Genomic DNA, 26,854 nt, shown 5'->3' on the forward strand with positions numbered 1-26,854 from the left:
AACACTGCTGTCTGATTTATCAACCACTTTCAACATACTCGTTTCTTTCAGATTTCCACCTACAGTTTTGTTCTACATCACACATTTCCAACATCAGCTTCTGTTTCTTTGTTCCAAGAGCCTGCTCCAAAATCAACTCGACTCTTTCACTGGCATTAACTTACAACCGCTCTACAAATTTAAAAACAGTGTTCTCACTTCTCCGGTTCAATCAAGCAGAGTTGACAAGAAACTCCAGTTGCGTTTCTCTCACCAATGAGCTGCCTGTCCTTTTCTCACAATTGGTTTTTGTTTCACATTAACTTACAGCAGAGAACATATGTTACAGCAATTGTAAAATTCAATATGGAGCACAGAACGCTGCTAAGAAAAATAAGGTGCTGCTTACTGAGTTCACGTTGATCACAAGATACAAGAGCAGAAGTCGGCCAATCAGCCCATTGGGTCTGCTCTGCCATTTAATCATGAACTGATCCTTGTCACTCAGCCCCACTCCCTGGCCTTCTTCCCGTTACCCTTGATGCCCCGACTAATAAAATGCCTGTCAATTTCTGTCTAAAATACACCCAACAACCTCACTTTCACTGTGGAACTTCATACCTTTCTGTTTTAAATGGAGTCCCTTGTATCCTCTTGTCCCGGCCTCTCCGACATCTTCTCTGTCCAGGCCTTTCAGCATTGGAAATGTCTCCGAAGTCCTCACTCATACTTCAGTACTCAAGTACACTCCAAGACCTAACAAATGTTCCTCATATGCTAACCCTTTCATTCCAGGAATCATTCTAGTAAATCTTCTCTGAACCCTCTCCAACACTAGCACATGCTTTCTCAAATAAGGTACCCAAAACTGTACACGGTACTCCAAGAGAAGTCTCACTAGTACCCAATAGTCTCATTACATCCCTGCTTTTATATGCTATTCCTCTAGAAATGAAGGTCAACATTCTTCACTGCTGACTCAAGCTGGACGACTCCCAAGTCCCTTTGCACCTCCGAACTTTGAATTTTCTCCCACTTAAATAATAGACTGCCTGTCTATTTTTTGTACACTTCCCTGACACTTCTCTGCTATCTCTTTGCCCATTCTCCTCATCTATCCAAGTCTCTCTGCAGCCTTTCCGTGTGCTCAGCCCCCCCAGCTCTGCCACTTATTTTGGCATCAAATAGATAGCCACAAAGCTATCTATTCTATTAACCAAATCATTTACGTACCACGCAAAGAAACAGTGCCAGCACCGACCCCTGCGGAATATCACTAGGAACCTGCAACCAATCCAAACAAGATCCCTTTCTTTCCACTGTTTCCTGCCTATTAACTAATGCTCTGCCCATGCTGGTATCCTTCCTGAAATTCCATGAGCTCTCATCTTGTTAGGCAGCCTTATGTGGCACCTTGTTGAAGGCCTTTTGAAAATCCAAGTATACAACATCCACTGTTTCACCTCGTCCATTCTGTTGGTCATCTCCTCAAAAAATTGTAGGTTTGTCAGGCATGATTTTTCTTGAAGGAAACCACACTGATTTGGATACATCTTACAATGCTCCTCTTGATACTCCGTGGTAACCTCATCTTCGACAATTGATTCCAACGTCTTCCCAACCACTGACGTCAGACTAATATGTCTATAGTTTCCTTTCTGCTGCCTTCTTCCTTTTTTAACAGCAGAGTGGCATTCACAATTCTGCATTCCTCTGGAATCATGTCAGAATCGTTTGATTCCTGAAAGATCATTGCCTTCATGATCTCTGCAGCAACGTTCTTCAGGACCTGAGGATGCATTCCATCTGGTCCAGGAGACTTATCTACCCTTAGAGTAGACCATTTAGCTTCCCAGGTACCTTCACTCTCATGATCTCAACAGCACTCACTTCTCCTCCTAAAGACCCTTGAGAGTCCAGTAAGCTACTCGTGTCTTCTACCATAAAGACAGATCCAAAATATTCATTCAGTTTCTCTGCCATCTCCTTGCCTCCCATTACAATCTCTCCAGTATAATTTTATAACAGTCCTATGTCTACTCTGGTCTCTTCTTTAATTAGAATCCTCTGATATTTTTTGCTAACCTCCTTTCACAATTTCTCTTTTCCTTCCTAATCACCTTTTTAGTGGCCTTCTCTAAATTTTTTTAAAGTTTCCCAGCCCTCTATCTTCCCACTAACTTTTGCTTCCTTTAATCCCCTCTTTTGCTTTTAATTTGACTTTAACTTTCCTCGTCAGCCATAATTATCTCATTTTTCCATTTACAACTTTCTTTCCTTTTGGTTTCGGCCTATCCTGCACTTTCCTTGCTAATAGCAAAAATTCCATTCATTGCAAATCTGCTTTCTTTCCTAATAGTGTGCTTTTCCAACAGACTTTGCCCAGTTCCTCAGTCATGTGACTGTAACTTCATTTACTCCACTGAAATATCGACACATTGGACTTTAGTCTTTCCTTTTCAAATTTCAGTGAATTCAATCACATTGGGATCACTGACTCCAAAGGGCCCCTTAACCTTAAGCTCTCTAATCACCTCTGGTTCATTTGACAGCACCCAATCCCTTGGCGGGCCCATCAACAAGCAGCTCCAAAAAGCCATCATGTAGGCATTCCACAAACTCCTGGGATCCTGCACCAACCTGACTTTGCCAATCTACTTTCATTTTAAAAACCTCATGATAATTATAATGTTGTCCTCTGACATGCCTTTTTTTTTAAATTTCCTGTTGCACTTTATATTGCACATCCTGACTGCTATTTGGAGGCCTGTACAGTATACAACTGCCATGAGTCCTTTTACCTTTATCATTCCTTAACCCATAAGGATTCTACCTCTTCTGATCCTATGTCACTTCCTTCCAATGATTTGATATTGTTGTTTACCACAGATCCACTCCGCCCCCTCTACCTGCTTATTCCTCCAATACACCTTGTATCCTTGGATGTTCAGCTTCCAATGACACCCATCCTTTAGCCACAAGTCAGTCATGACCACAGCATTGTACCCTCCAATCTGTAACTGTAATGCAAGATCAACAACCTTGTTTCTAATTCTGCATCCATTCAAGTATCATGCCTTTCGACCAGTTTTTGATGTACTGTGTCTGCAATCCCTCCATTTGCAATTTTGTCCCATTACCTACTTGTCATCCTTGGTTTATTTTTATTCCTCCCTTCATCAGCTGTGACATTCTGATTCCCATCCCCCAGCAATTTTTTTTTTTAATCTTCCTAAACAGCCATATTAAACCTGTTTGCCAGGATATTGGACCTTTTAGATTCAGGTTTATGCCATCCTTTTTGTACAGGTCATAACTTCCCCAAAAGAGATCTCTGTGATCTAAAACTCTGCTCCAGTTTCTTAGTCTGCCTGATTTTGCTATTTTTGCCCTCTCTAGCATGAGGCATGGCAGTAATCCTGAGATTACAACCTTGGAGGACTAGCTTCTCAGCTTCCTTCCTAATTCTTTGTATTCTCCCTTCAGAACATCCATACTTAGCTCTCCTACGTCACTGGTACCAACGTGTATGAAGTCTTCTGGCTGTTCATCTCTCCTCAGAATGTTTTCGATGAGATCAGAGACATCCCAAACCCTGGCACCTGAGAGGTAACATACCATCCAGGTGTCTTTATCAGGCCCACTGAATCTCTTTCTCTCCGTCTCACTAGAGAATCGCCGATCACAATTGGATGCTTCTTCACTTTCTGTGACACAGTCCCAGACTCATTGCTGGAGACCTGGACACCATGGTTGTCCTCTGTCAGGTTATCCTCAACAATATTTCCCAGGACGACAAAGCGGTTCCTGAGGGGGGCAGCTACAGAGGTGAGCTCTACCAACTCCCTGCAGTTCCTGTCTATCATCTCTTCACTCTCCCTCATGAGCAGGAGGTCATTAAGCCACAGCTCCAGTTCCTTAATATGGTCCCCATGGAGCTGCATCTCTGTACACCCAGGCGCAGATGTAGGCATCAGGGAATTTCTTATTGGGAAGACCAACATGTTATGCTTAAAATTAACTCATCTGATTACATACATCCATCAGCAGGAGTTTTAATGCTAAGCATTGCTACCTTTGGTTCAAAGGAGTATTGGTTTGAATCATCTCTCAAATAGGATTGCCAAATTAATATGAAGTGATTAATTTTTCCTTCTGTTCCTGAATCCAACTTCACTCTCTATTTCAACTTGTGCAAGAGATTTTCATCATAGACAATGGAAAAGACACATTTGCCGACAAGAGGCTCAAGCTTTTTTTAATCTTTAAATTCGGAAGAAAATTCAACAATTGCAATAGTTGTAGATTTATGAATTTAAAAAAAAACAAATTTAAGAATAGACCAGATAGTTGTCTTGTTTCATAGCCATTCAAAACACACAAATACAGTTAAAGCAATAAATCTCAAGATTCTTTATTGTCATGCATTATAAATAGAGTAATATTACACAAAATTATGGCAGACAGATTCGCCATCACCAGAAATTGCCGGGCACATCTTACAGTCAGAGAAAGAAAAGCTAGAGTCTCACCCCTACAACCCCCCCACAACCAACCATAGCACATCCATGAATTTGCTGCCTCAACATGTAAACCTCCGACATGATTAGGAGCCCTCCAGCGCCCTCGGCACCTTCTCGCCTCCTGGGTCCAATACCTGGTACCCCTTTCAGCCAGTCTTAAGCGCGTCTCCAGCAGTTCATAGCCCTCGTTGATCATCACCGAGTCGCTAATTGCCAGCCACCTGTGTGTTCTTCAGCCACAGAGCCCTCACTGATGTGCTGCTATGGTCACCATACCATGGGTCTTCTCCTTCTCAAATGGATAATTAGAACTCTTCCTGGAGCTTCATAGGTGAATTATAAATCAAGAACTGATTTGACAGACCAGGAATCTGGTCACATTTTAAATGCTGTGAGAAAGCTTGTCTACAGAATTCTCTCCATCTTAAAAAAAAAACACTGGAGGCCTATCATCCAGAACCAGTTCTGGATCCAATGCCCAGGAAACCCACAAGGCAGAGGAAAATGGGCAGTTGTGATATTGCACAACAACAAATTGCTGAATATCAGCCAAGTACTTCCTGAGGTGTCAAACTATGAGAATTATTAAGTTGAAAGCGAATTGCAATTAACAGGGTTAGCGGGGAAAATGTACTCCAATGGGAACTGCCTGCTGTAAATTTGGCATGCATTATTTCTCCAACTTTCCCCTACGCTACTCTTTGAGCAATAATTAATGATCCTCACCTCACCATGTCTGTAACAGAGGTGATTGCACTTAAAAAGTACAAATCTTCTGGAATTTTTGCTGTGGAATTATCAGTGCGTCCAATTACAGTTGGTATAGAGATGACACATACAAAAGGTGTGCAATTTGAAACAAGTGTCAGCAACATTGTGTGCAGCTTCTAGGTTGGTGATTCTTTTGGGATTGAAAACTATTAAGTCTCATGCACAGAAGTCTGGCATAATTAATACGCTGATGCACACAAGATTAATTGAAATGGAAGTTTCGGTCTAAACTAAAGAACCCCAAATTTAGATTGACAAAATATTGTTATATCGTTATGTGAAATCAACTCCTGATAATTAGAAGATGGCATCTGAAAGAATTAGCCCATTAGTGTTAATTCATTTACAATTAAAATGGCAAAAAAATAATCACCCCAACAAGTTGGGTTAATGAGTATCTAACTGATGTTAACTCTGTTCTCTCACCATCAAGCACTCCAATTTCTCTGTTGCAACTACACAGGGAAAGAAACTTGTTCATATTTTCAGTGATTCTGAAAGATTCAGAGGAATTCTCAGACTTGTGGACTCTCAAGTCCAGGTAGTGAAATAAACACTCATTTTCCTCATCAGACCAAGCATTAGACTAATTCACTTCAACTTGGATTCTTAGCTTGCAAACTCAGAAGTGTATGGCTTGTTATTTTTATAAACTCCAGATAAACAAGAAAATCTGTAGCTGCTGGGCTTGAGTGCAATACAAAATGTTCTGGAGAAACTCAGCAGAGCACGCAATGCCCATTGGAAGTGAAAGGCAGACAGCGTCACCATTGCCACACTGACAAGCACTGCCAAACTGAGGCGACCCGCAAATTGGAAAAACATCAATTCTTCCATCTGGGCACTCTTCAACCAGACAGCATTCATCAATTTCCATTAAACCCCCTCTCTCCCCCACCCCTCCCCCAGTCTCTTTTTTTCCCCCGTTCCTTTCTCCTTACTTCCAGCTCCACATCCTCTTCCCCCTCCATTCAGAGCTACCCCCTCTGACAGCACTTCCCACCTTTTTCCTGTTCTCCCTTCCCACCAGGCCTGTCAGCCTGTGCCCCTTCCCCTGCCCTAACTTCCACCTTTTTAATTCCAGACCCTGCCTACTTTTTGCTCATATCTTGACAAAGGACAGGCCCAAAACTGTTGGTTACCATTTACTTCTTGTAGATACTGCATGACCTGCCAAGTTTCTCCAGCACTCTGCGCATAACAACATTTCAGACCCTTCATCGGGTATGTTAAAAACCAGGCAGACACCTGAATAGATAGTGTAGGAAGGGAAAATAAGAAAACAGATCAGAGGCCACTAGGCAAAAGGTAATAAGTGTGAGGGTAGAAAAATGCCAAGAAGTAATGGGGGAAAGGGCTAGGGCAAAGGATACCGCTGATTAAATGGTAGGAAACAGGAGAAAGGGAGACGGAGGGGTAGGGAAAGAGATCTGGGACAGCTGGGTTCACTGAAAGTGAATAAATCGATATTGATGTTGTTTGTCAAGAGAGAATATGAAGTGTTGATCCTCCAATTTGTGTGCGACCTCAATGGAAGGAATCAAGTGGATTCCAATTTTTGAACGTCAATTTAGGACCATAACAGAATTCATTAATTGAATTCTGAATTTTGTATTTGCTTTGGAAACAATCCAAAGAAACTGCAGCCAAGTACTCAATACATAATGCACAAGTAAAGTCAAGTACCTTTACTCCCATGTGTGAAATAAACCAACCTGAACCAATGTTTCAGCCAATGGGATTGGAAGGAAATTTCTAACCATGATCCAGCCATACTTGGCAATAAAAGGTACCAGCTATAAATCAGTGTTACTAGAATCTTACTTGCACAGCTACAATAGATAAGTTACTGACAATGTTGGAAATTAAATACAATTGCTGGGACGCCTTAATCAGAGCAACCCACAGTTGCCAGGTGTGAGTGTGACCAATGGAGCCAGCAATCAACTGAATGGTTACGAGACCATCTCGTGCCTTGAAGTCAAACGTGTAAATTTCTATAAATAGCTCACTCCATTTTTTGGAGAAAAAAAGGAAAAGAAGTAAAGAGAGTTGAGGTGTGGTTTGGTGAAACTCTGTGTCTGTCATTAATTCTCTGAGTAAACTCAAAGTGGGAGCTACATTCCTCAGCTATGCGTGCAGCCCAAACATTTTCGGCACAGTTACAACAATTTTACAAGACTCAGACTCAAGACGGTGCAGCAAGTGTAAGCAAGCCAAACTAGGGTTCAAATCTAGCATGCTCTCCAAGGAATTTATACATTCTCCCAGTGACTGCGAGGGATTTCTACAGACACTCTTGTTTCCTCCCACCCTTCAAAATGGACAGGGACTGTCGGTTAATTGGGGTATTTAAAGGCAACACAGGCTCATGGGGCCAGAAAGGTCTGTAACCATGCTAAATGTCCAAATCTAATTTAAAATTTGGAAATAACCAGGAAGTTGGCCAGCATCTGACCATTTGAGAAGCTCGCTTTATAATGCAGTTGTTTAATGAGCAGAATTGCTGAAAACTTAATAAGTAAATAGAGCCAGGTGGGAGAGTGAAAGGGATGGGGTTGGGGGAGAAAGTTAGGAAACAGAAAGGTGTCACCAAGCAGACAAAAGGTGGGAAAGTCAGGTGATGTAGGGATGGGATGGGAAGGAAGGGTGAAAGGGGAAGAGCTAAAGGAAGGAGATTGGTGGAACCAAATAAGAGAAGGATAATGAGGGATGAGATATGGTACGAGGGATTTGTTGGTGAAGGTGGGAAAGGGAATGGGTAAATAGGGGGGTGGGATGGGTAAGGTTTTGAAAGTGTGCCAGAGAGCCTGCTCAAATGAGAAAGAAACCAACAGGGGGTAGGGGTTATTTCAAATTTCCTTTCCCCAACTACCCATTTCCCTCCATGGATGGTGCCTGACCAACTGAGTTCCTCCAAGAGCCAACCTCAACTTAAGATTTTTTTTCTTAAATGTTCTCTTAATCCAAGGATAACTTACTATGATGCGAGCATCCAATCATTAACCACTGGCCAGATGTTCAGCCCAAACTAGGGGTGTAAGGAAAAGCAAATAAAATCAGCAAAAGAATTAATGGTATTAACCAAAGAAACGGTCCTCAGTTTTCTCACATTGTGCTAAAGGAAATTTCTTTGCATCCATAACATTTGCTGTAGGTAAGCAGCAGAAAGGCCGTTAAAAGATCAAATGACGTTAATATGTTATAATAACCAACTAACCCAGGGTTTTACAAAACCAGTAAAAGATCACGGATAAATGGAGGAAAAGGATAAATCCTCAAGAAGGTGGGCCAAGAGGGAAGGCTGAAATCATTCTTCACATTTTAATTTTTTCATATCATTCAGACGTTGTCTGACCCATGATTTGTGGTGCATTTGAAAATATACTCCACTTAATTTGAAGTGTAACAAATGTATTCAACCTTTAATGAATTACTTGGTTTTGATTTTTATTTTAATGAAATTCAAACTCATCTTCCTAATTCTTCTCAACTACGACATTGTGTTAACTGTAAAAAGTATAGTTCAACATGAAAAATGTCAAATTGTACAACTGCCGAGTGCTCAAGGCAGATCAGATGAAAATGTATTTCATCATAGCATTTCAGAAAATTATTACAAGTCAGTCATTCTCAGAAATAACAGATTTTCTGGTCAAGATTGAATTGACCCATTGTTGATAGTTCATCTTTCCCCCCCCCCCCCCTTCTCATGACTTAACACGTAGATCAAGGCAAAAATAGCAATCCTCTTGCCAATTTTCTTGACATTTGGATTGTCAATCAAAAAGTAAAGAACAGGTCAAATATGTCCCAAATCATTGGGTGTATTTCAGGTAGAAATGAGAACCATAGAACACTACAGCACAGAAACAGACCCCTTCAGCCCTTCTTGTCTGTCCCAAACCATTTTCTTTGCCTCATCTCACTGGCCATAGCCCTCCATACCTCTTCCATCCACATGCCTGTCCAAATTCTGAAGTGTTAAAATTGAGCCTGCATTCATCACCTCAGCTGGCAGCCCTTTCCACACTCGCACCACTCTGTGTTAACAATTTTCCCCTCATGTTTCCCTAAACTTTTCCCTTTTCACTCCTAACCCATATTCTCTGGTTTGTATCTCACCTACTCTCAGTGGAAAAAGCCCATCTACATTTACTCTATCTATCCCCCTCAATTTGAATCTATGAAATCTCCCCTCGTTCTTCTATGCTCCAGGGAATAAAGTAAAGATTGACAGGTTCTTGATTAACCAGGATATCAGAAGTTATATGGAGAAAGCAGAGCAGTGGCTCTGAGTGCGAAAATTGATCAGCTCATGATAATGGTGAGGCAAACTTGATGGCCTGTACCACCTTCATATGCATTGAATTTATGCAACAGTAAACTTCAAACACAAGAATTACCACTATCCCTGTTGTTTACCTACTACTATAATACCTTGCCAATATTTATAATTTAAACAAACAAGACCTTGAAAATTCAATTCTCATGTTTGCAATTGAGAAATGGGAATTTGTGCATTTATATTCTAAAATGTAGCTGTGATTCAATGATCATTGAAATTTTCTTCTTGAAGAATATATGCCATTTTATAATGACTTTTTTGAGCTAAAGCACTTAATTAGAACACAAAGAATTTTAAACTGTACCATTTTCTTCTCCTGTTATTGCACACTTGGGACTAATTTTTTTTTTCTAGCTCAGTCATTTTCCCACAAGATTTTTGTGAAATTACTGTCATTTTACACCTGTTTTAATTTAATGAGCATGGGTGAAATTGCAATCTAGAGTTCCATGACTTTAAAACATTGATTTAGGTCTTCATTTGAACTGGCAAACTTAAATATTTATATCTTAAACAAGGATATTCAGATTAATCTTCCAAAAAGTTTACTTGTCCAAACTAGCAAACAATCCAATTAGACTCAAAACTGCACTAAAACAAAAAAAATCAATGAAGATGCCCAATTTAATAAACCCATCTAAAAGTCAAAAACTTAAGCTTGCAATTCTAGTTTTGTCTTGCCTTAGAATACAACCAACCTTGACCAAACCATAAACAGTCCACATTCAGTCCCATTTACCAAATGCAACCAACAGCTTGCTGGTTTAAAACCAGCAATCCCAAAAAGCAACATACTTTATTAATTTTTAAAAATTGGTCTCAACATTGATTCATGTTCCACTGCATTCTCTGGCAAGCTATTCCAAAGCTCTCAGATTTAGAGAAAAAAAAACCATGCTTCCCGATCTGAAATGCATGCCCACTAGTTCTGAGAATATGCCTTAATCCCAGTCCCACCTGCAAGGGAAAATATCCTCCCAGCCTTTCCCTTGTTCTTTAAAAAAGTTAAAAGATGATGGGCCAGAGATGTCCACGAATCAGTGACGGCATCTGTATTTCAAGGTAGCTTGGAACATATCTTTGAATCTTTTTCTCTGTCCACTCTTTAGTACAGTTCTTGGACTACAGAAGCTCTTTCATGAGTGTAGTATTAGGCTTGTAAATGATGTGATCAACTCCATGCAGCTAATTGATTGCAACTAGGACCCCAAAGTTGGAAATGTCAGCTTGAGAGAAGATGCTGACATTACCCAGTAAATTGAAGACTTTGTGGAGAAAGTGTTGATGGTATTTTTCTGGTGTATTGGCTATTGACACTAAACTACTCTAAATTGAGCAGAAAAGCAAATAGTGCAGAGAAGGTGGCGAGTCTGCAAAGAGATATAGACAAGTTGAGTAAGTAAATGTCTGGCAGATGGATGCAATGTTGGTACATACAAGGCCAACTACTTAGAAAGAAAAAATAGATCAAATTATTATTTAAAATGTGATTTGCAATATGTTGTTGTGCAGAGGGACATTGGAGTGTTTGTGCACAAGTCACATAGGGGAATGGAGGAAAAAGCAGGTAGGTGGAGATGAGTCCCTGGCAGATCAGCCATGATCTTACCAAATGGTGGTACAGGCTCAGCAAGTCAGATTGTCTACTCTTGGTCCTACTTCTTATGTTCTGATGTTGTAAGTGGTCCAATTTTTTTTTTTTTTAATCCTGAGGACAAGATTCTGTAGACTACAGGTTCTGTGTTATGTTAACAAGTCAGATATACAGCACTTCACAGAAAGTGGCTCACAGAATCAATGCTGATTATCAAGGAACCTTCATTAAAAAAAAACATTATTTCTATCATTGTATTCTTCCATTGTATTGGAACATGACAAGAAATTGGTTTGTCAAGCAGTCACAGGGAGGACGTGCAAACTCCTCACGGACAGTACCAAACTTCAGCACTGGTCACTGGAGCTGAAAAATACAATGCTCCTTAAGATCTGAAAACCTGATCTTAAAATACCCTTCTCCTCAAATGAGGAAAGGCTACATTGGCACATAGATGACCATGCTGAATTTAATCACCCAGAAGGTGCTTAAATACGTGGCATTGTCCTCAATTTTCAAGGTGTTCTCATGAATCTTCATTTGTCAGTGAGAAAGCCATGCAAACTATAGAATCAAGGTCACCTGATCCTCAGTAGTCAAGTTGCAGGATGCAGAAATTGCTTTAGTCAGGCTTAGACATACAATACTTTTGAGAGGAGCAGTTTTTCTCCAATCACTCCAATGCAGCAAAACTCGGGCAACTAAATACACACCCAAATAGGTGCAATTTTTGCAAAGGTTCCCTCCTCTCTGGTTCCTATTTCCGATGCTCAAGGTCTAATTCATTAATATGTTTCTATCAACAATTTCCACAGCAACCAAAAATATCTACAGACATTTTAGCATTGGATTAGATTTGCCATTGCCAATAATTATCCATGACACAGGATACGAGAATGCCCATCCATACTTCTGTAGAAGAGGGGAATGGTATTGTGCATTGAAGCCAATCCCGCCGCCCCCCCCCCCCCACCCCGTTTGCTATTGTGCCTTCTCTCCCTTATCCATCTATTACCATTTGCCTATAGGCTTGTGCTCCTCCCCCTTCATTTTATTTAGGCACCTGTCTGCATTAGGGCAGAAGCCCTAAATGTTAGTTATGTGTCCTTGTCTCCGCCATATAAAGTACACTGTTTGACTGCTAAGTTTCTCCAGCTTTGTGTTTTCAGTGTCTGCAGAATTTCTTTTTACTCCTTTTGAATACACAATTTCTTTTAAAAGCAAGCAAAGCTTTCCAGCCCATGTTATGTTCTTCCAGATCAACTGATTATTTTCAGATTTAAATGGATTTAATAAGTACCATCTGTAGAGTGCATCGAAAGAACCAAAGACTTGTTGATCCAAACCAAGGCTTTTATTAACTAAAAGACTGGATGGAGCACATCACAAGTAGGTTGACCAGACCAGAATGACCTGGTCTGGCTAGGAGCAATCCTTTAAGACCTGCCAGTAGGTGTGGCTACACTCTCAGCCAATCACAGTCATCCTGCACTTTCTTTCTTTGGCTTGGCTTCACGGACGAAGATTTATGGAGGGGGTAAACGCCCACGTCAGTTGCAGGCTCGTTATCTGTACATATACACATTGGTACAGATTCTATCACATTATCTTTAGAATTAAATGCAAAATTTAAGTTTTTAATAATACCTCAAGGTCATTTGATGCAAGTTTGATTCACTGTTGAACTTTCCCCTATTGGTGTATTTTCCACTGAAATTCTTGGCTAAATATTTACATTCCCAATTATCAAAACTGAACCATCACACAGGCTCACCCAACACAGGCTCACCCAAATTTACTTTCATATACTATGAAACATACAGTTCATTAAGCATTGTAGGGTGAGAAGCCTGATTTAGTGCTATAAATTTTAATGCAATCTACACTCTGTGCGGAATTAGAAACTCTAGATGGAAAGTGCATGCTTTTCAAAATGAAAAAAATCTTTTACTTTGAAAGAAACATGAAATTTAAGTGGCTTGACATAGTTAATTAAAATTCAACAGGTTAAAATGTGATCTGATAGAATCAATTAATGCAAGTTCATTAGAAATATTTCTACACATAAATTAAAATGGAGCAGAGAACTATGAGGGTCCTCAGAGTCAGTTTCTTCCCTACTGAATAGATAATTAGCCAAAAGCTATCATTAGTTGTCAAGCAATTTAAGACCTCCCACAATGCCAAAAATGAAAGAAAACAAGAGGGAAGCAGCAACATCCTGTGAATCGGTAAACGAGAAATAGTCTTTCAAACAACTCAAGGGCACATCATCCTTTTCAGTTAACTTGAAGAACACAAATCATTAATGCCTTAATAAAGAAAGATGATAAACTTAATCTGAGCTTCCAAATACAGTAAAAACCCTAGCACCCAACACCTATGTGGATTGGTGGATGCTGGATAAGTATTTTTTTTTGGTTGCTTGACATTGTGCTGTGTGATTGGCAAGCTAACAGCGAGGCATGCCCATTTTAAACTTGCATACTTTTCACCTATTTATTTGCCACAATTTTTCTTTTTGCCAGTTGCTCGAGTTCCGGTGAACAAGGGTTTTACTGGAGCTGCTTTAACAATATTATTTAGTTTTGATCTCCTACCATCCTGTTATAAAGTTAATTGAAAACAGGAAGAACTATATCTCACACTCACTCTCTACCTCTTTATTTATAACAAAAATAAAATTCAAGATGCAAGAAAAAGAATGCTGCTTTTTGACACCTGTCAAAGTTTTGCATAGAAAATGTGATTTTGCCAATATCTACAATTTTTACAGAAGGAAACAAAATCTCTAATTTAATACCAAGTCAGAGGAGGATGGCAAATGTGATATAGTCCATGTTCAGACAAAAGAACTGCACTATTTCTATTCATTAATCAAAAAAATCTTGCCACAATTTTCCAGAGAGTTAAGGATCAGGTGCACATTGTTCATGGTGTCAGGTACTCACAGCAGAAATAAAAAGGTGGCCAAGAAAACTTACCAATATACTCAAAAACGAAGACTACAAAGAAAGGTGTAACAAGGTCATTTATCCCTTGGACATAGCCACTGGCTGGATGCCGGATCGCCCATATGAAAAGGATGCGCTCAAAGATCTGAAAAAGAATTTGAATAAACTTGAAACAAAGAAAGTAGTTTCCCTTGCAATAGCTATATTTTTTTTTAATTTTCACAATGAAAAAAATGTTAATTTGCATTGGGACACCTTCATGTTAAAAGTTTGTTAATTTTATTCAATCACCACCTGTCCGTTCATTTCCATAAAAATAAAGCCACAAAATGATTTCATGTGTTACGTCCAGCAACAGGGACTCATTTCATCTCATTGTTTAGATGTTAAAATGGGATCAGAACTTCTAAACATAGAACAATTTAATCTTGGTGTCTTATATTGCACAAAAATAGTCAATGAAGTCATAGTGGTCAGAAATGTTTTTTTAAAAAGGCCTTGCATTAAAATCTTGCATACACCAAACTCATACTATTCCTAAAACATTTCCTATGTGTTTTGGTTTTTAAATATCAATGATAATAGACAAAAATGTACACGCACAGCAGTTTCAAAAGTCAACGGATGCCCAACATGGATCTGGAACTTGCTGAAACAAATGAACTGATAGAGAGATTCTCATTTATGGCCTTCTGTATTAAAAAGATAGAGCACGGGGGAGGAAACTACTACAATTTAGAGGGTCAGAGATAGTGACGGATGGAGAGACACGATTGCCCACACTAAACAGCAAGGCACCTGAAAGAATGATGAATGTATTCTACGGTCTGCCAACAAATAGTGAACATCACATTCCTGAACAGCACATCTGAAACAAGTTGCACAATTTACAACACAATTTAAAGAGCATGTTTTGCAAATTACTTAATTCAGTGTCAAAGTGTGAGACTGGGAGCAAGGAAGAGAAAGGCAGAGTAGGTTCCTCTTCATCCCATTTTTATTCTAAACTGACATCACATGTGATTTGCATCTTGCACACGGGAGTCTCAACATAACAATCAAAATTTTTGACTTCCTGATAGCCAAACAGTATTGAAGTTCTGACGCTGCAGGAAGGGTCCATATAGGTCCAAAACTTCACATGGAGAAGCTGAAGTACCTCTGTTTTTTTTTTACATCAAGTATCTTTTGAAAATTGGTTGCCACCTTGACTTGACGTAGAAAAGTCTTGAAAAAGTAGCTGGAAGGACAAAGGTCAGACTCTACTGCTCTGTGTTACTGCATGCTTTAAATTCAAATAAAGGCTTCAGACCAGAACTATGACACCAATATCTTGGTGGAATTCTGAGCCACTTAAAGACAAGAGTGCTATTTTTAAATTGATTTACAGTAAAACCCTGGTATCTTTGGGGAATTGGTAGATGCTGGATAAGTGAATTTTCCAGTTGCTTGAGATGGTGTATTGTGTGTACTAATGGCAAGGTGCAACATCTGTATTTTTTACCTATTTATTTTCCACATTTTTTGCCAGTTACTTAAGACTGCTGGTTGCTTGAATTCCAGATACCAGGGGTTTTACTGTGTTGCTTTAACAAACATCATTTTGTGCCGGTGAAGGTGAACTAAATTTCACTTAATTTAAATAATCACAAATGCATCAAGCTTTGAATAATGGAGGCTTGCCAGCAGTATAAATTTAGACCAGTCCAGAACACGAGTTAAGAATGAAGGTTTCAGCAGAAAAACCGAGGCAGGGCACAGTTGAGGAGAAAATATAAAAAGAGTTGGAAAGAGAATGTCAGTGAAGATCTAAATGCACTGTTTGAAGATCATGAAGAGTCAGACAGTTACCTAGAATGATTACTTGGAAAACAAATTCTGTAGGTGGGGGAGGAAAAAAAGACAATGACTTTTCTCATGTTTTTTTTTTGCTATGTTTCAGGTGACATCTTCAGCTAGACATCTTAAAGACTTGGTGAGAAGGGCTGAACAAAGATGCTCACGTAACTATTCACTCAATTAAAAATATCTTAGCCTCAATTCGTGATTTTTTTAAAAATATTTGTGATACTCAGCAGGTTTGTTATTGCAGTCTCCGACATGTCGATAACTCGTTTATACAACTTAAATAAGCAACTTTAATGAGATACAAAATTTTCAATGTACATCTTTTTCCCCCAAAATAATTGTTTCATTAAAATACTGGAAAAGGAAGTATTTTCTTATCATAGCAAGAAAAATTGACAAACATGATTTAAATGAGTAAACAACAAATCGATTTTGTTCAAGCGATGAAGGCTAGATTTGTGTTCAGATGGACTTCCTGTTTTAATTAAACATTCAAGTCAGCTTTAAGTTGCAAACTTAAAACTCGCACAGTGAACAAACTGCAAATTATAATGGCTTATGAATAAATTAAAAAGACAAATTATGTTCAAGAAAGAAATATTTTGTATTCATCTCATTGTTTTACTCGCCTAGATTTGCTAACTTCAATGATTAGTTATTTATCTTGCAATACCCAAGAAACTCAGATTCAATCTGCAACTTCATGAACCATTCTCAACTTGGGATTCAATGGGAGCATGGGTTAAATTTGAAAGCTGTTTCACAAATTTAGCAAATTCAGATTGATATCTGGAATTAGCACCTTCTCGCTCCACCCCACGCAAAAAGGCTTCACAAGATTTGTAATTTGCCAGGATGCGAGTTTTGTAGGATGACAGATTCTGCCCTTCATAGCCATATGTTGGACATCAATTTGCTGATAGCAGGGAGACTTTGAAAACATTAAAGCAGTGTTTTTCATACTTTTTCTTTCTACTCACATACAGTAATCCCTAAGTCATGGGTGCTCTGATTACAAAGGGATGACTAAAGGCTGTATGAGTGGAAAGAAAAAGGTTTGAAAAACCACTGTTTTAATCCTACCTCATTGACTCGTTATGTGCAAGGTTTCATAACTCCAAAGGAAATGGGCCAACGACAACTTTTCTCAAGCAAAATATTTCAGTAACCATTGGGTCCACGTCAATGGTTCTCAACCTTCCTTTCCCACTCGCACACCACCTTAAGTAATCCTTTACTAATCATAGAGCACCTGCGGCAAAAGGATTACTCAAGGTGGTATGTGAGCAGAAAGAAAGTTTGAAAACCACTGCATTAAGTTGTGCATTTGGAAAAATTCCAAGCAATTCTGCAATTAATTCTATCATTTTAAGTTTTTTTTCCTCCATTTACAGCATCGGGAAATGATTAGAAAGGCCGGCAGTTTTAGTCTGCCTCCAGTTCTACAGTGAACTGATTGGCAAATTTTAAACAGTGTCCATTTGAGAATCAACCTTCACAAATGGGTCCAGAGTTTAATAGAAGGCAGACCAGACAAGGGTAGCAAGACTCATTTCCCATAAGAATGTTTTTTTTTTACTGCTATCACTAGTAATGGCAAGATGGAGTTTGTATCACTTAAGTAAATCCCAATTGAACCATTTCATAGACATCATGACCAATACCTTGTTTAGAATTTCAGGCTTAATTACATGAACGCAAACACTAATCTGTCATTGAATTCATTGAGGTGGATTAATGTTTCTCCAAATCCTTATCCAGTACTTTAACCAGAGGGTTGATGCACTCCTCTTTTCATGAAAGAGTCAAGGCACAAGGCAGTGTGCTGATAGTTTGAATATGGAATTTCAAAAGCCATTTGATAAAATATACAATAGAAGTCAGAAAAATTATTGCAACATGACATATGGATGAAAAAAATCAGCTTGAGACCAATCTCCAACAGTGGTAATAAGGGGAAATGCCAGTTATCTGTGTGGAGACTGACCATTCTGATATATACGATAACAAGAAAATCAAATTTTGCAATGAAATTTGGAAATGTGGTACCCAGCAATAAAGTACAGTACAGGTCCTCCCCAGGTAATAAACATCCAACTTTTGGACACAAACTACATGTAGATGAGAATGATAATGTTTATTGTCATACACAGAAGAACAATGGACATATGCACCAAAATTCTTTATTACTACAGCGAAATAGGTATTTATGTTTTTTTTTTTAAAAACCTAGAAAATATTACATTAAGTAACCACAGTAATGAAAAGAGACAAGTAATAGATAATAAATATTCCATTACAATTTGTGGACAAAAAGATTTCAATATATGAAGTAGTTCAATAGTTCAGACAGGAGGTTTTGAAGTGCAGGAGTAGTTTATCAAATCAAGTTTACTGTCATCTGATTACACAAGTACAATCCAACAAAAACGCGTTCTCCAGCCCTCAGTGCAAAATATGCAAACACACATACAGACAAATAGTGTGTCTGTGTGGTACAAATTAGAATCTCAGATGGTTAGTACAAACAGATCTTTTGATTGTTCAGCATTGTCACTGCTTCTGGGAAGAAGCGATTGTTCATCCTGGTGGTGCTGGCTGATACTCCTGAATCTCTTCCCCGCCAGGAGCAGCTGAAAGACGCTGCATGCAGGGTAGAATGGGTCCACGCTCTCTTCAGACAATGATCCTACTAGATCATGCTGATGAGGGGGTAATGGAGAGTCCAGTGATCCTCTCGGTCACTCTTCTAGTCCTGTGGGTTGGCCAATTTCTCTGCAGCAACCATACCACACTGTGATGCAGCCGGCCAGGACACACTCAATAGAGCTCCTTTTGAAGGTTGACATAATGGTGACTGGTGGCCCTTGCCCATTTCAGTCTCCTCAGTAAGTGTTCTTCTCAGTATGTCACTGTTGCACCTTCCTGACAAGTGAGGAGACAGTGTGTCCACAATTGGTCACTGGGAAAGTGAACTCCAAGGAACTTGGTCCTCTCCGCTTCAGAGTTGTTGATGTGTAGTCAAGGGTAATCGTTCCTGGCCCTCCTCAAGTCCACTATTATCTCCTTTGTCTTGTCCACATTGAGACTTCTGTTACTCTCGCACCATTTCACATGGTTTTCCACCTCTTCTCTGTCATGCAACTCATTGTGGCTGAGGAGGCCAACTCCTGTTGCGTCATCTGGAAATTTGATAACACGGTTGAAGCTGGACCAGGCAGTACAGTCGTGGGTTAGTTGCGTTAACAGGAGTAGGCTGAGAATACAGCCATGAGGTGCATTAAGACTCAGCAATACAGTGCTCGATACTCAGCAACCAAATTACAGAGAGGGGTGTCGAGTCCCAGCAAGAACAGCTTCTCCACCAGCCTCTGGGGAAAGATTGTATTAAATGCCGAGCTGATGTCAATAAACAGCAGCCTGGCATATGAGGCATCGTTTTCCAGATGGACAAGGACAGAGTGAAACAACTGCATTGTCTGTGGATCAGTTTCTTCCATAGGCAAATTGAAATGGATCCAGCATTTTCACCTGACACGTGAAGCATTTCATATTGGTGGAGGTCAGTACCAAAGGAAGGTAGTCATTGAGGCCTGTTATTGTTGCCCTCTTGGGTACTGGGTTGATGTGGATGTCTTGAACCCTGCAGGAACTATGGTCTGCTACAATGAGATGTTGAAGATGTCCATGAAGACCTCTGTCAATTGGTCTGTGCAGTCCTTCAGTTGCTGACCAGGTATGTTATCTGATCCCACTGCCTTGTGTGGATTCCCCTTGGATAGGATTCTCCTTGCTTCGGCAGTGGTTTTGCAGGGGGCCCATTAATCAGGACACGGAGTTTTCTTTGATATCATCCTGTTCTTCTCATCAAACCGTGCATAGGTGTTCAGTCTGTCTGGAAGGGAGGTGCCATTGTCCTTAATTCACAAGGTTGATTTGTGAACCGTTATAGTCTTGATCCCTTGCTACATGCACCTCGTGCCACTGGTGTCATACAGCTGTCGGTGGATCTTCAGTGCATACCCACACTTTGCCTTGTTAGGGTGATAGAGAGAGGATCAAGAGCCTAACAACTGTTGTGGGGGTGGGCAGAGAGAGGAAACCTTGAATCTAAAGGTACTGGACTTCTGTCAGGATGATGTGGATATTCATCAGCTGCTGTGGAGCTAAATGCATATTCTGCTGGGTGGGAATGAGAAATTTCCACACGCTTCCTTAATCACCATCCTCTCCCCACTTCCCAAGCCAAAATAATTGGGGCTGGATCAAAAATGTTTGTGACGGGGGAGAGGGGGAGGAAGGTTAATATGTATCAGTAGTATTTTAGTGTAGTTTTTGTATTTATTATTAAAAATAAAGTTTATAAAACAAGTTTGTAATGTTCCATGAGATGCCAATTCCTTTTAAGCTGCAGTATTGTGATTCATTTGAAGCATGTTAAGAAAACTAACAGGAAAAGGTGCCAGGCACAAAAGCATCACTAGCTCCCTCATTTACTCCAAAGTTGTAATAGACAAAGATTAAAAATGGTTGAATCTGGGATAATGCTACAAGTACCCCTGAGACGGAGATATATGACGTCCAACCACCACAACCTTCCCCCGGTTAGATTTTGAGTTGGAGATAAAGAACAAAATATGGGCCCTTTGGCTCAAGATGGCAACAACTCCTCCTCGCACATTCTCCAACTCACCTGCACAATTAGAATTTTTAGTGGCCATTAAAATGATGAACCTGCATATTTGGGACAAAGCACAGCATAGGAATCTGAAGAGATGAGAAGGGAGAACTTACAAACTACACACTAGCAGAGAGGGGTCAGCCGTGGCTCTACAAAGTGGGGCACTATGCTGCCCTTGTCAAAATGTTCTCGTGAAGCAGGCTGGCACATTTTTACTACTTCAAAGGACACTATAATTGAAGTTATTGTTCCTTTTTCATATTGTGTGGCACAAATAGGTCATTAAAGAAGCCAGCAGATAACCAGAATCAGAGACCTGTCTATATGATACCAGTTACCTCTCTGCCACTTCAGCTGTCCTGATTAAGGGTTTCAGTCCAAAACAGATGACAGTTCTTTATCTCCCACTGTCACTGGTTGACCCAGCAAGTTGCCGCAGCAGACGGTTTGTTGCTCCTCACTCTAGCATCGACATTATCTCATGCGGTTCCACCAGGGCAGATATTGTTTTGGCAACACAGAGCTCCCAGTTAACTTCTCACTACAACCCAATGAACATGCCAGGTCTGCAAAACTTTGATCTAATCTCTGAATGTGGCATACATTTTACCTTTTCCAGAAGCAAGCTGTATTTCCATATTATGCAATCCTCCGCAGAACTTTTGTCAGTTTCTCATCTCTTTTGCCATTATTCCAAATCCTGCTCTTAAAATACTTGGCGCTTCATCTTTAAATTACAGTTTGTCAAGTCATGGATTTAGACACTTAACCCTTTGGGCTAAGTGTCACTGTTTTCGGGGACTACCAACAGGCACATATACTGTATCCCTGCTTCCTGGGCTACAAACAAGAGCATATACTCAGTGTTCCAGTTTCTCAGGACTGTTTTTACTCAACCACTAGCTGGTTTGTATTGATGTTCATACTCGAAAGGTTTATCCAGAGTATATATTACAAACAGGTAAAAATGGCTAAGATTTTTAACCCAAAGGGTTAAGATTGCAAATTTTACTGGAATGAATTTGACACTCAATGGCCATAACATCTCAGATACTGAGCCACAAGATGCACTGAATATATTGTATATGATGGTATCATACTATGCTTTGGAAGGGCAAGGATAGGTCTCTACCTCCACAAAGACTAATTACCCTCATCAATATTACCTATAAAAAAAAATGCATAGCCAGCACATTTATTTGGATGCAGAAAGACGCTTTCCCCTCATGTTGCTTCTCAGCATCTGCCACAAATAGCTAGCTTGTGGTGGCACAGCTGAGCTAAGTAAACTGTCAGATGTACCAGAATGACAGAAATTGAGAAAAATCAATTGTGGGTGTCCTTTGTATTCCAGGACAACTCTGAGCAACGGGTGATTTTGGAAAAAGGTACAATGTGCCCCAATCTTGATTCACGTTAGCTAGAGAAGCGAAAAGTCAATTAACTGCATAACATAACGTGTTCAAATGCCCTTTGAAAGCGAAAGCAAAACTGCATCAGAAAGTAATCCACCGAAGTGGAAGAGAACAAAAGTATTTCAGACGAAAGGGGCCTCAAAGTGACATGAGACAGGATATTTCAGCAAATCAATAGCTGCAGTAGATTCACAACAAATGGATAGCAAAAACTTAGCTACAAGATTTCAAATGCAATACTTTTATTAACAGGGCAAATAACCCAGGGCTAATGTCTACATACAATTCATTTAATTACTTCAATTTGGGATCTTTCCTCTGACTCAAGAGACAAATTCACTCAATCCAAATGACAATTAGAACTACTATCTGGTTACCGCAAAATGTTGTTGGAATACAGATGAGATACCAAATAATTCCTTTTAATTCGCTTGCTGCATTGTGCAAGACAGACTGATCTAATGCTCGAGTCCTGTAGGTACAGATTACTATTTATTTAAAAAATGAAATCATGCATTCATCAGAGAAGTCGAAGTCAATACATGCTAAAGAAAGTTGGGGATATTTAAAATGTTTTAAATCAGGAGACAAATTAAAGAAGAAGGATTGTTATGACTAATGCTTTTCATTCCATCAGGTCTAACCATATTTCATAAATTATACAATTAAGATAATCAAAGAAAAATGTAAAACAAAAAAGTCACCGTTTTCACATTAGTATCAAAGTTGCCTAGTGCAACTAAATCATCAACTTGAAACTAAACAAATCAAACCATTTAAAAATAATGATGTATCAATTCTGACTTGATACAGAATGCTTATTCAAATTAAGTCTCTATGGCACTGAAATTGTTATGTGCAGCAAGCAGTTTGATAGACCAGCGGTGCATGACAAGGTGAAAAGTCTAGTCCACTCTTCAGTACCACAAGTAGCTTGGTCCATTTCCCCCTTGTAATACAAGGGGTAAAAACGATCACAGAGTAACTCTTGTAGGCATAAAAGTGTCAGCATTTAAAACCAAGTAGATTAACTGGGAAGGGAAGCAGGTTCAGTTAAAATAGTTTTCATTCCACCAATCAAGCACCACTGGCTAATCCTCCATTAATTCTCTCACCTTTTGCACAGAAGCTTGTTGAAAGAGAGGAATAAGAGGATTAGCTCTTGAAATATCAATGTGAATCTGTGGATATAGAAAGACAGCAGCAGAAGCCAAATTATTATTTGTGGCACAGCCAAGGAAGTTGCTAGAATCTAGCTGGGGCTTAAAGCAAAGGAATCACAGCTGCAGAGAGCAGTGCTATTTACTCAAGGAATACCAGAGAGTAGCAAGTCATAATTAAAAGTTAAACACTTTAAATACATTCAGTAGCAAAACTAGACAACTGTGAATTCAAGTTTGTCCAGACCTACCATCCTTGCAAAGCAGATGAAGACCAGCACCCAAAAAGTCAGATTTTACTCTCATTTTCATACACCCACTTTTAAAAGAATGAAATATTCTCCTGAGAACTTGTTTATTTACAGCATGGATCTAAATTTTAAGTAGTTAACATTAATTTTTTTTAATACAAAAAATGTCAAGGTTTCAGCAAGATGAACGTGGCCTGGAGGCCTCACAATTAATGAAACTCACTTATGACAACAGATAATCAAAAAAATATTGAAATAATATTGAAACACTGAACAGAAATAAAGCAAAGGAACAGACCAATTCTCATTAAAAGTTTCAACATGTAGACTGGAAACTGGGATAGCTTTGGTTTCTTGTTGGCAACTCACTTACTGATATCCCCCAGTCATAGACAAGGCATAATGTTAAATTCTAACAATGCATTAGGATTCAAAAGGAAAATTAATGCTTTTTTTTAAATGGTTTCCTATTTACAATAAACTGGGATTCAATAATAATTGGAACTATCAAATTATGGTCCAAAATTATGCAAGTTGAAGTGGAACTGAATGACACTACTTTGAAGTTAAAGTTACTCATTCAAAGTTGCAATCCCTCTATAGATTTCTCGCAGCACTGCCTGGATTTCCAAAAGACGATTAAATTTGTGATACCAAGAACATTGATCCAATTCTTTAACCTGTCCCCTCACCCGTTGCGTAAATAGAGGAAGTTGGGGGGGGGGAATGAAAAACTAAAGAATTAATTATGCTCATTCGAATAAAGCATTAATCTGCAGCCAAATAGAAATTTAATGGATGATTCTCGAAGCACATTTCTTGTCAAAATAAAGCCAGAGGAAATATTGCTATCCAGTACATGGCAGAAATTCCTCAATCAATGGTCAGATGATAAACTGCGAAAACCAAACTATGTTAGAGCTTTTGTTTCAGAATGGGAGGGGAAGCGAAAATAAATTACTTCACCCAAAGATCTTACCTCTCGGACTTTTGGTTGAAGTATCAAACTCTCAGGAGTCATACGAGGAATATCAATGGCAATCTGATGGTGAGAAAGTTATGTTTTAAGAAACTATTTTCTGTATCTGAACTGCATCATAAACAAATCAATTTAAACCTCAATTTACAAGTTTTCTCATGTTCAAAACAGAAAATTAAATTTCTGCAATTTTCATTCACGTTTCCTTTTGAAAGGCTGACAAGAATCTGCATTATGTTGGAATAAACTCTTATTTGCGCACGTACAGATAAATCTAAACTAATATTTTGCTCAATTTAATGCAGCCTAAAATTGGGATAAGCTTTCTATTTATAATATTTTAGTCAAGTAAACAAAGTCAACCAAAAATGGTTACCTCAAATGACAATTAAAAACAATATTTTTAAACTTTAAGCAATAGCATTCTTATTGTGAGAAGTACATTCAATGTGGAAATTTTTCCTGGGCCCAACACACTAATGGTATTGTGGAAGTAAGGGATTGCTTAAGGTGGTATGCGAGTAAGAAGGGAAGATTGAGAACCAATTGTTACTGAAATATTTTGCTTGAGAAAAATTGTCATTGACCCATTTCCTTTGGAGTTATGAAACCCTGCACATAACAAGTCAATTAGGTACGATTAAAACAGTGGTTTTCAAACTTTTTCTTTTCACTCACATCCCACCTTAAAGCAATCCCTTACTAATCACAGAGCACCGATGGCATAGGGAATACTTAAAGTGGTATGTGAGTGGAAAGAAAAAGGTTGAGAACCACTGGTCTGGAACATGGCATCAAGTTTGCAGTAAATGTTTCTGTGCATCGAAAATTCCTCCAGACTATTCCAAGTAGAAATGCAACTTTAACTTGACAATAATGTTGATACAGTTCAAGCCCTATCAAAGTCAGCCAACTTTGCAATTGCTATGACCAAAACGAAACTTCTGACTTTAATCACAAAAAGCAAATTCTCCTTCTTCACCTGCTGCTGTGAAACCCACTACATTTTCACAAACTCAAGAATTAACAACTACTCCAACTCTCACATGTCTGGACTCCTTTTTTTCTCTCCATCCACTCAAGTTCATCCAATGAGTGCTGACCCCATGGCAATACTCATTTACTATTGCACTCAAATGTTTTCTGCATTAAAAACTTGATCCAATACAGTAATAAATTTCTCTCAGATCACCCAACACCACTTTTTAAAAATCATAAATATAAAGGTCAAAACTTTACCAAAGCATGTACATCACATTGTTAAACAAAATATTCATATATTTAAACAAATACCTGTCTATATGTGTCTTGATGATGTTCATCATTTCTGGAATCATAATACTGTTCAATGAAAGCAAAATACTCTGCCCGTTTCCTTTGTAGTGTACTTTCTCTTCTTTCTACATTTGCAGGCAAGTACCCCTAAAAAAAAGCAATGAAGTATCTTTGCATTTGGTCATCTCTGCACAACCTCAATAACTTTTAGAATACAAATTAAATTGGGGCATATTTGCAAGGGATAAAAATTCAAACATTTATTTTCCAGTAAAACATCTTTAGAATACGAGATTGGTCTTCAAAACTGAGTTTGCAGCCAGCCAAAATACTGACACAGATCTTCCGCAAGAATACCAGCAGCTCTGAGCACAAGACAGAGAGTCCAGAAGGTGCAAATTTCCATAGATTTTCCAACACTTGAACTGTGAATTCTGCACACTGAACTTGCACCACATGAGCTTTGTCTGAAGCAACAATCTGCACTCTCTTGGCTCTAGATTTCTTGCAACTCAAGCAAACCCATTACCTTGATGAAGAATAGCTACAAAATTTGACTGGGAGAGGTATTTATTAATTGGGTTAGAGCTCTATGTTATGAGGCTAAAGCAAAAGTAATCACTAATGATCAAATCTCATCAGTTTTCCCCAATGTCCAGATCTAGTAGACAAGATTATCCATCATCTCCAGCCCTTTTCGTCCTGACTATTGAACCGTTAGCAGAATCTATCTGCCAAGATCTAGACGCAAAAGGCTCCAGGGTTAACCAGGAAGAACATAGATTCATTTTATTTGCCAGCAATGTTCTAATATATCTGAAAGACCCAGCGAGTTCATTAGAAAAATTGCAATCTAAATTGGAATTCTTCAGCCTATAAATTGGGATAAAACTGAAGTTATGCCACTTACAAGTAGGAATTATGATCATGTTAAAAGAGACTCTCAATTGAAGTGGCCGTTTAATGAGATAAAATATAGAATTTATACAAATTGAAATATATTCCCTAGCTTCCGAAAATTGTATAAAATTGAATATATTGCCTAAATTACAATATTTTTCCAAAAACTATCAGTT

The 26,854-nt window shown here is 38.9% G+C and overlaps 1 protein-coding gene across 19 annotated transcripts in view; it reads right to left on the reverse strand.

The window, feature by feature from the left end:
* tbc1d22a (TBC1 domain family, member 22a) overlaps nucleotides 1-26,854 on the reverse strand; it is a 227,141-nt gene that overhangs the window by 159,859 nt on the left and 40,428 nt on the right. For 15 of the 19 annotated variants that reach the window (XM_069909537.1, XM_069909539.1, XM_069909529.1 and 12 more), the window contains 4 exons: nucleotides 25,797-25,925; nucleotides 24,504-24,566; nucleotides 23,229-23,294; nucleotides 14,200-14,314 (listed from right to left, as the gene is read on the reverse strand). In XM_069909537.1, coding sequence (XP_069765638.1) covers nucleotides 14,200-14,314; nucleotides 23,229-23,294; nucleotides 24,504-24,566; nucleotides 25,797-25,925 — 373 coding nt within the window. The remainder of the gene's footprint in view (nucleotides 1-14,199; nucleotides 14,315-23,228; nucleotides 23,295-24,503; nucleotides 24,567-25,796; nucleotides 25,926-26,854) is intronic. The other 4 variants (XM_069909541.1, XM_069909527.1, XM_069909532.1 and 1 more) reach the window with 3 other exon arrangements.

The sequence above is a fragment of the Narcine bancroftii genome, chromosome 13 (assembly GCF_036971445.1).
Source record: "Narcine bancroftii isolate sNarBan1 chromosome 13, sNarBan1.hap1, whole genome shotgun sequence".
Classification (NCBI taxonomy): Eukaryota; Metazoa; Chordata; class Chondrichthyes; order Torpediniformes; family Narcinidae; genus Narcine; species Narcine bancroftii.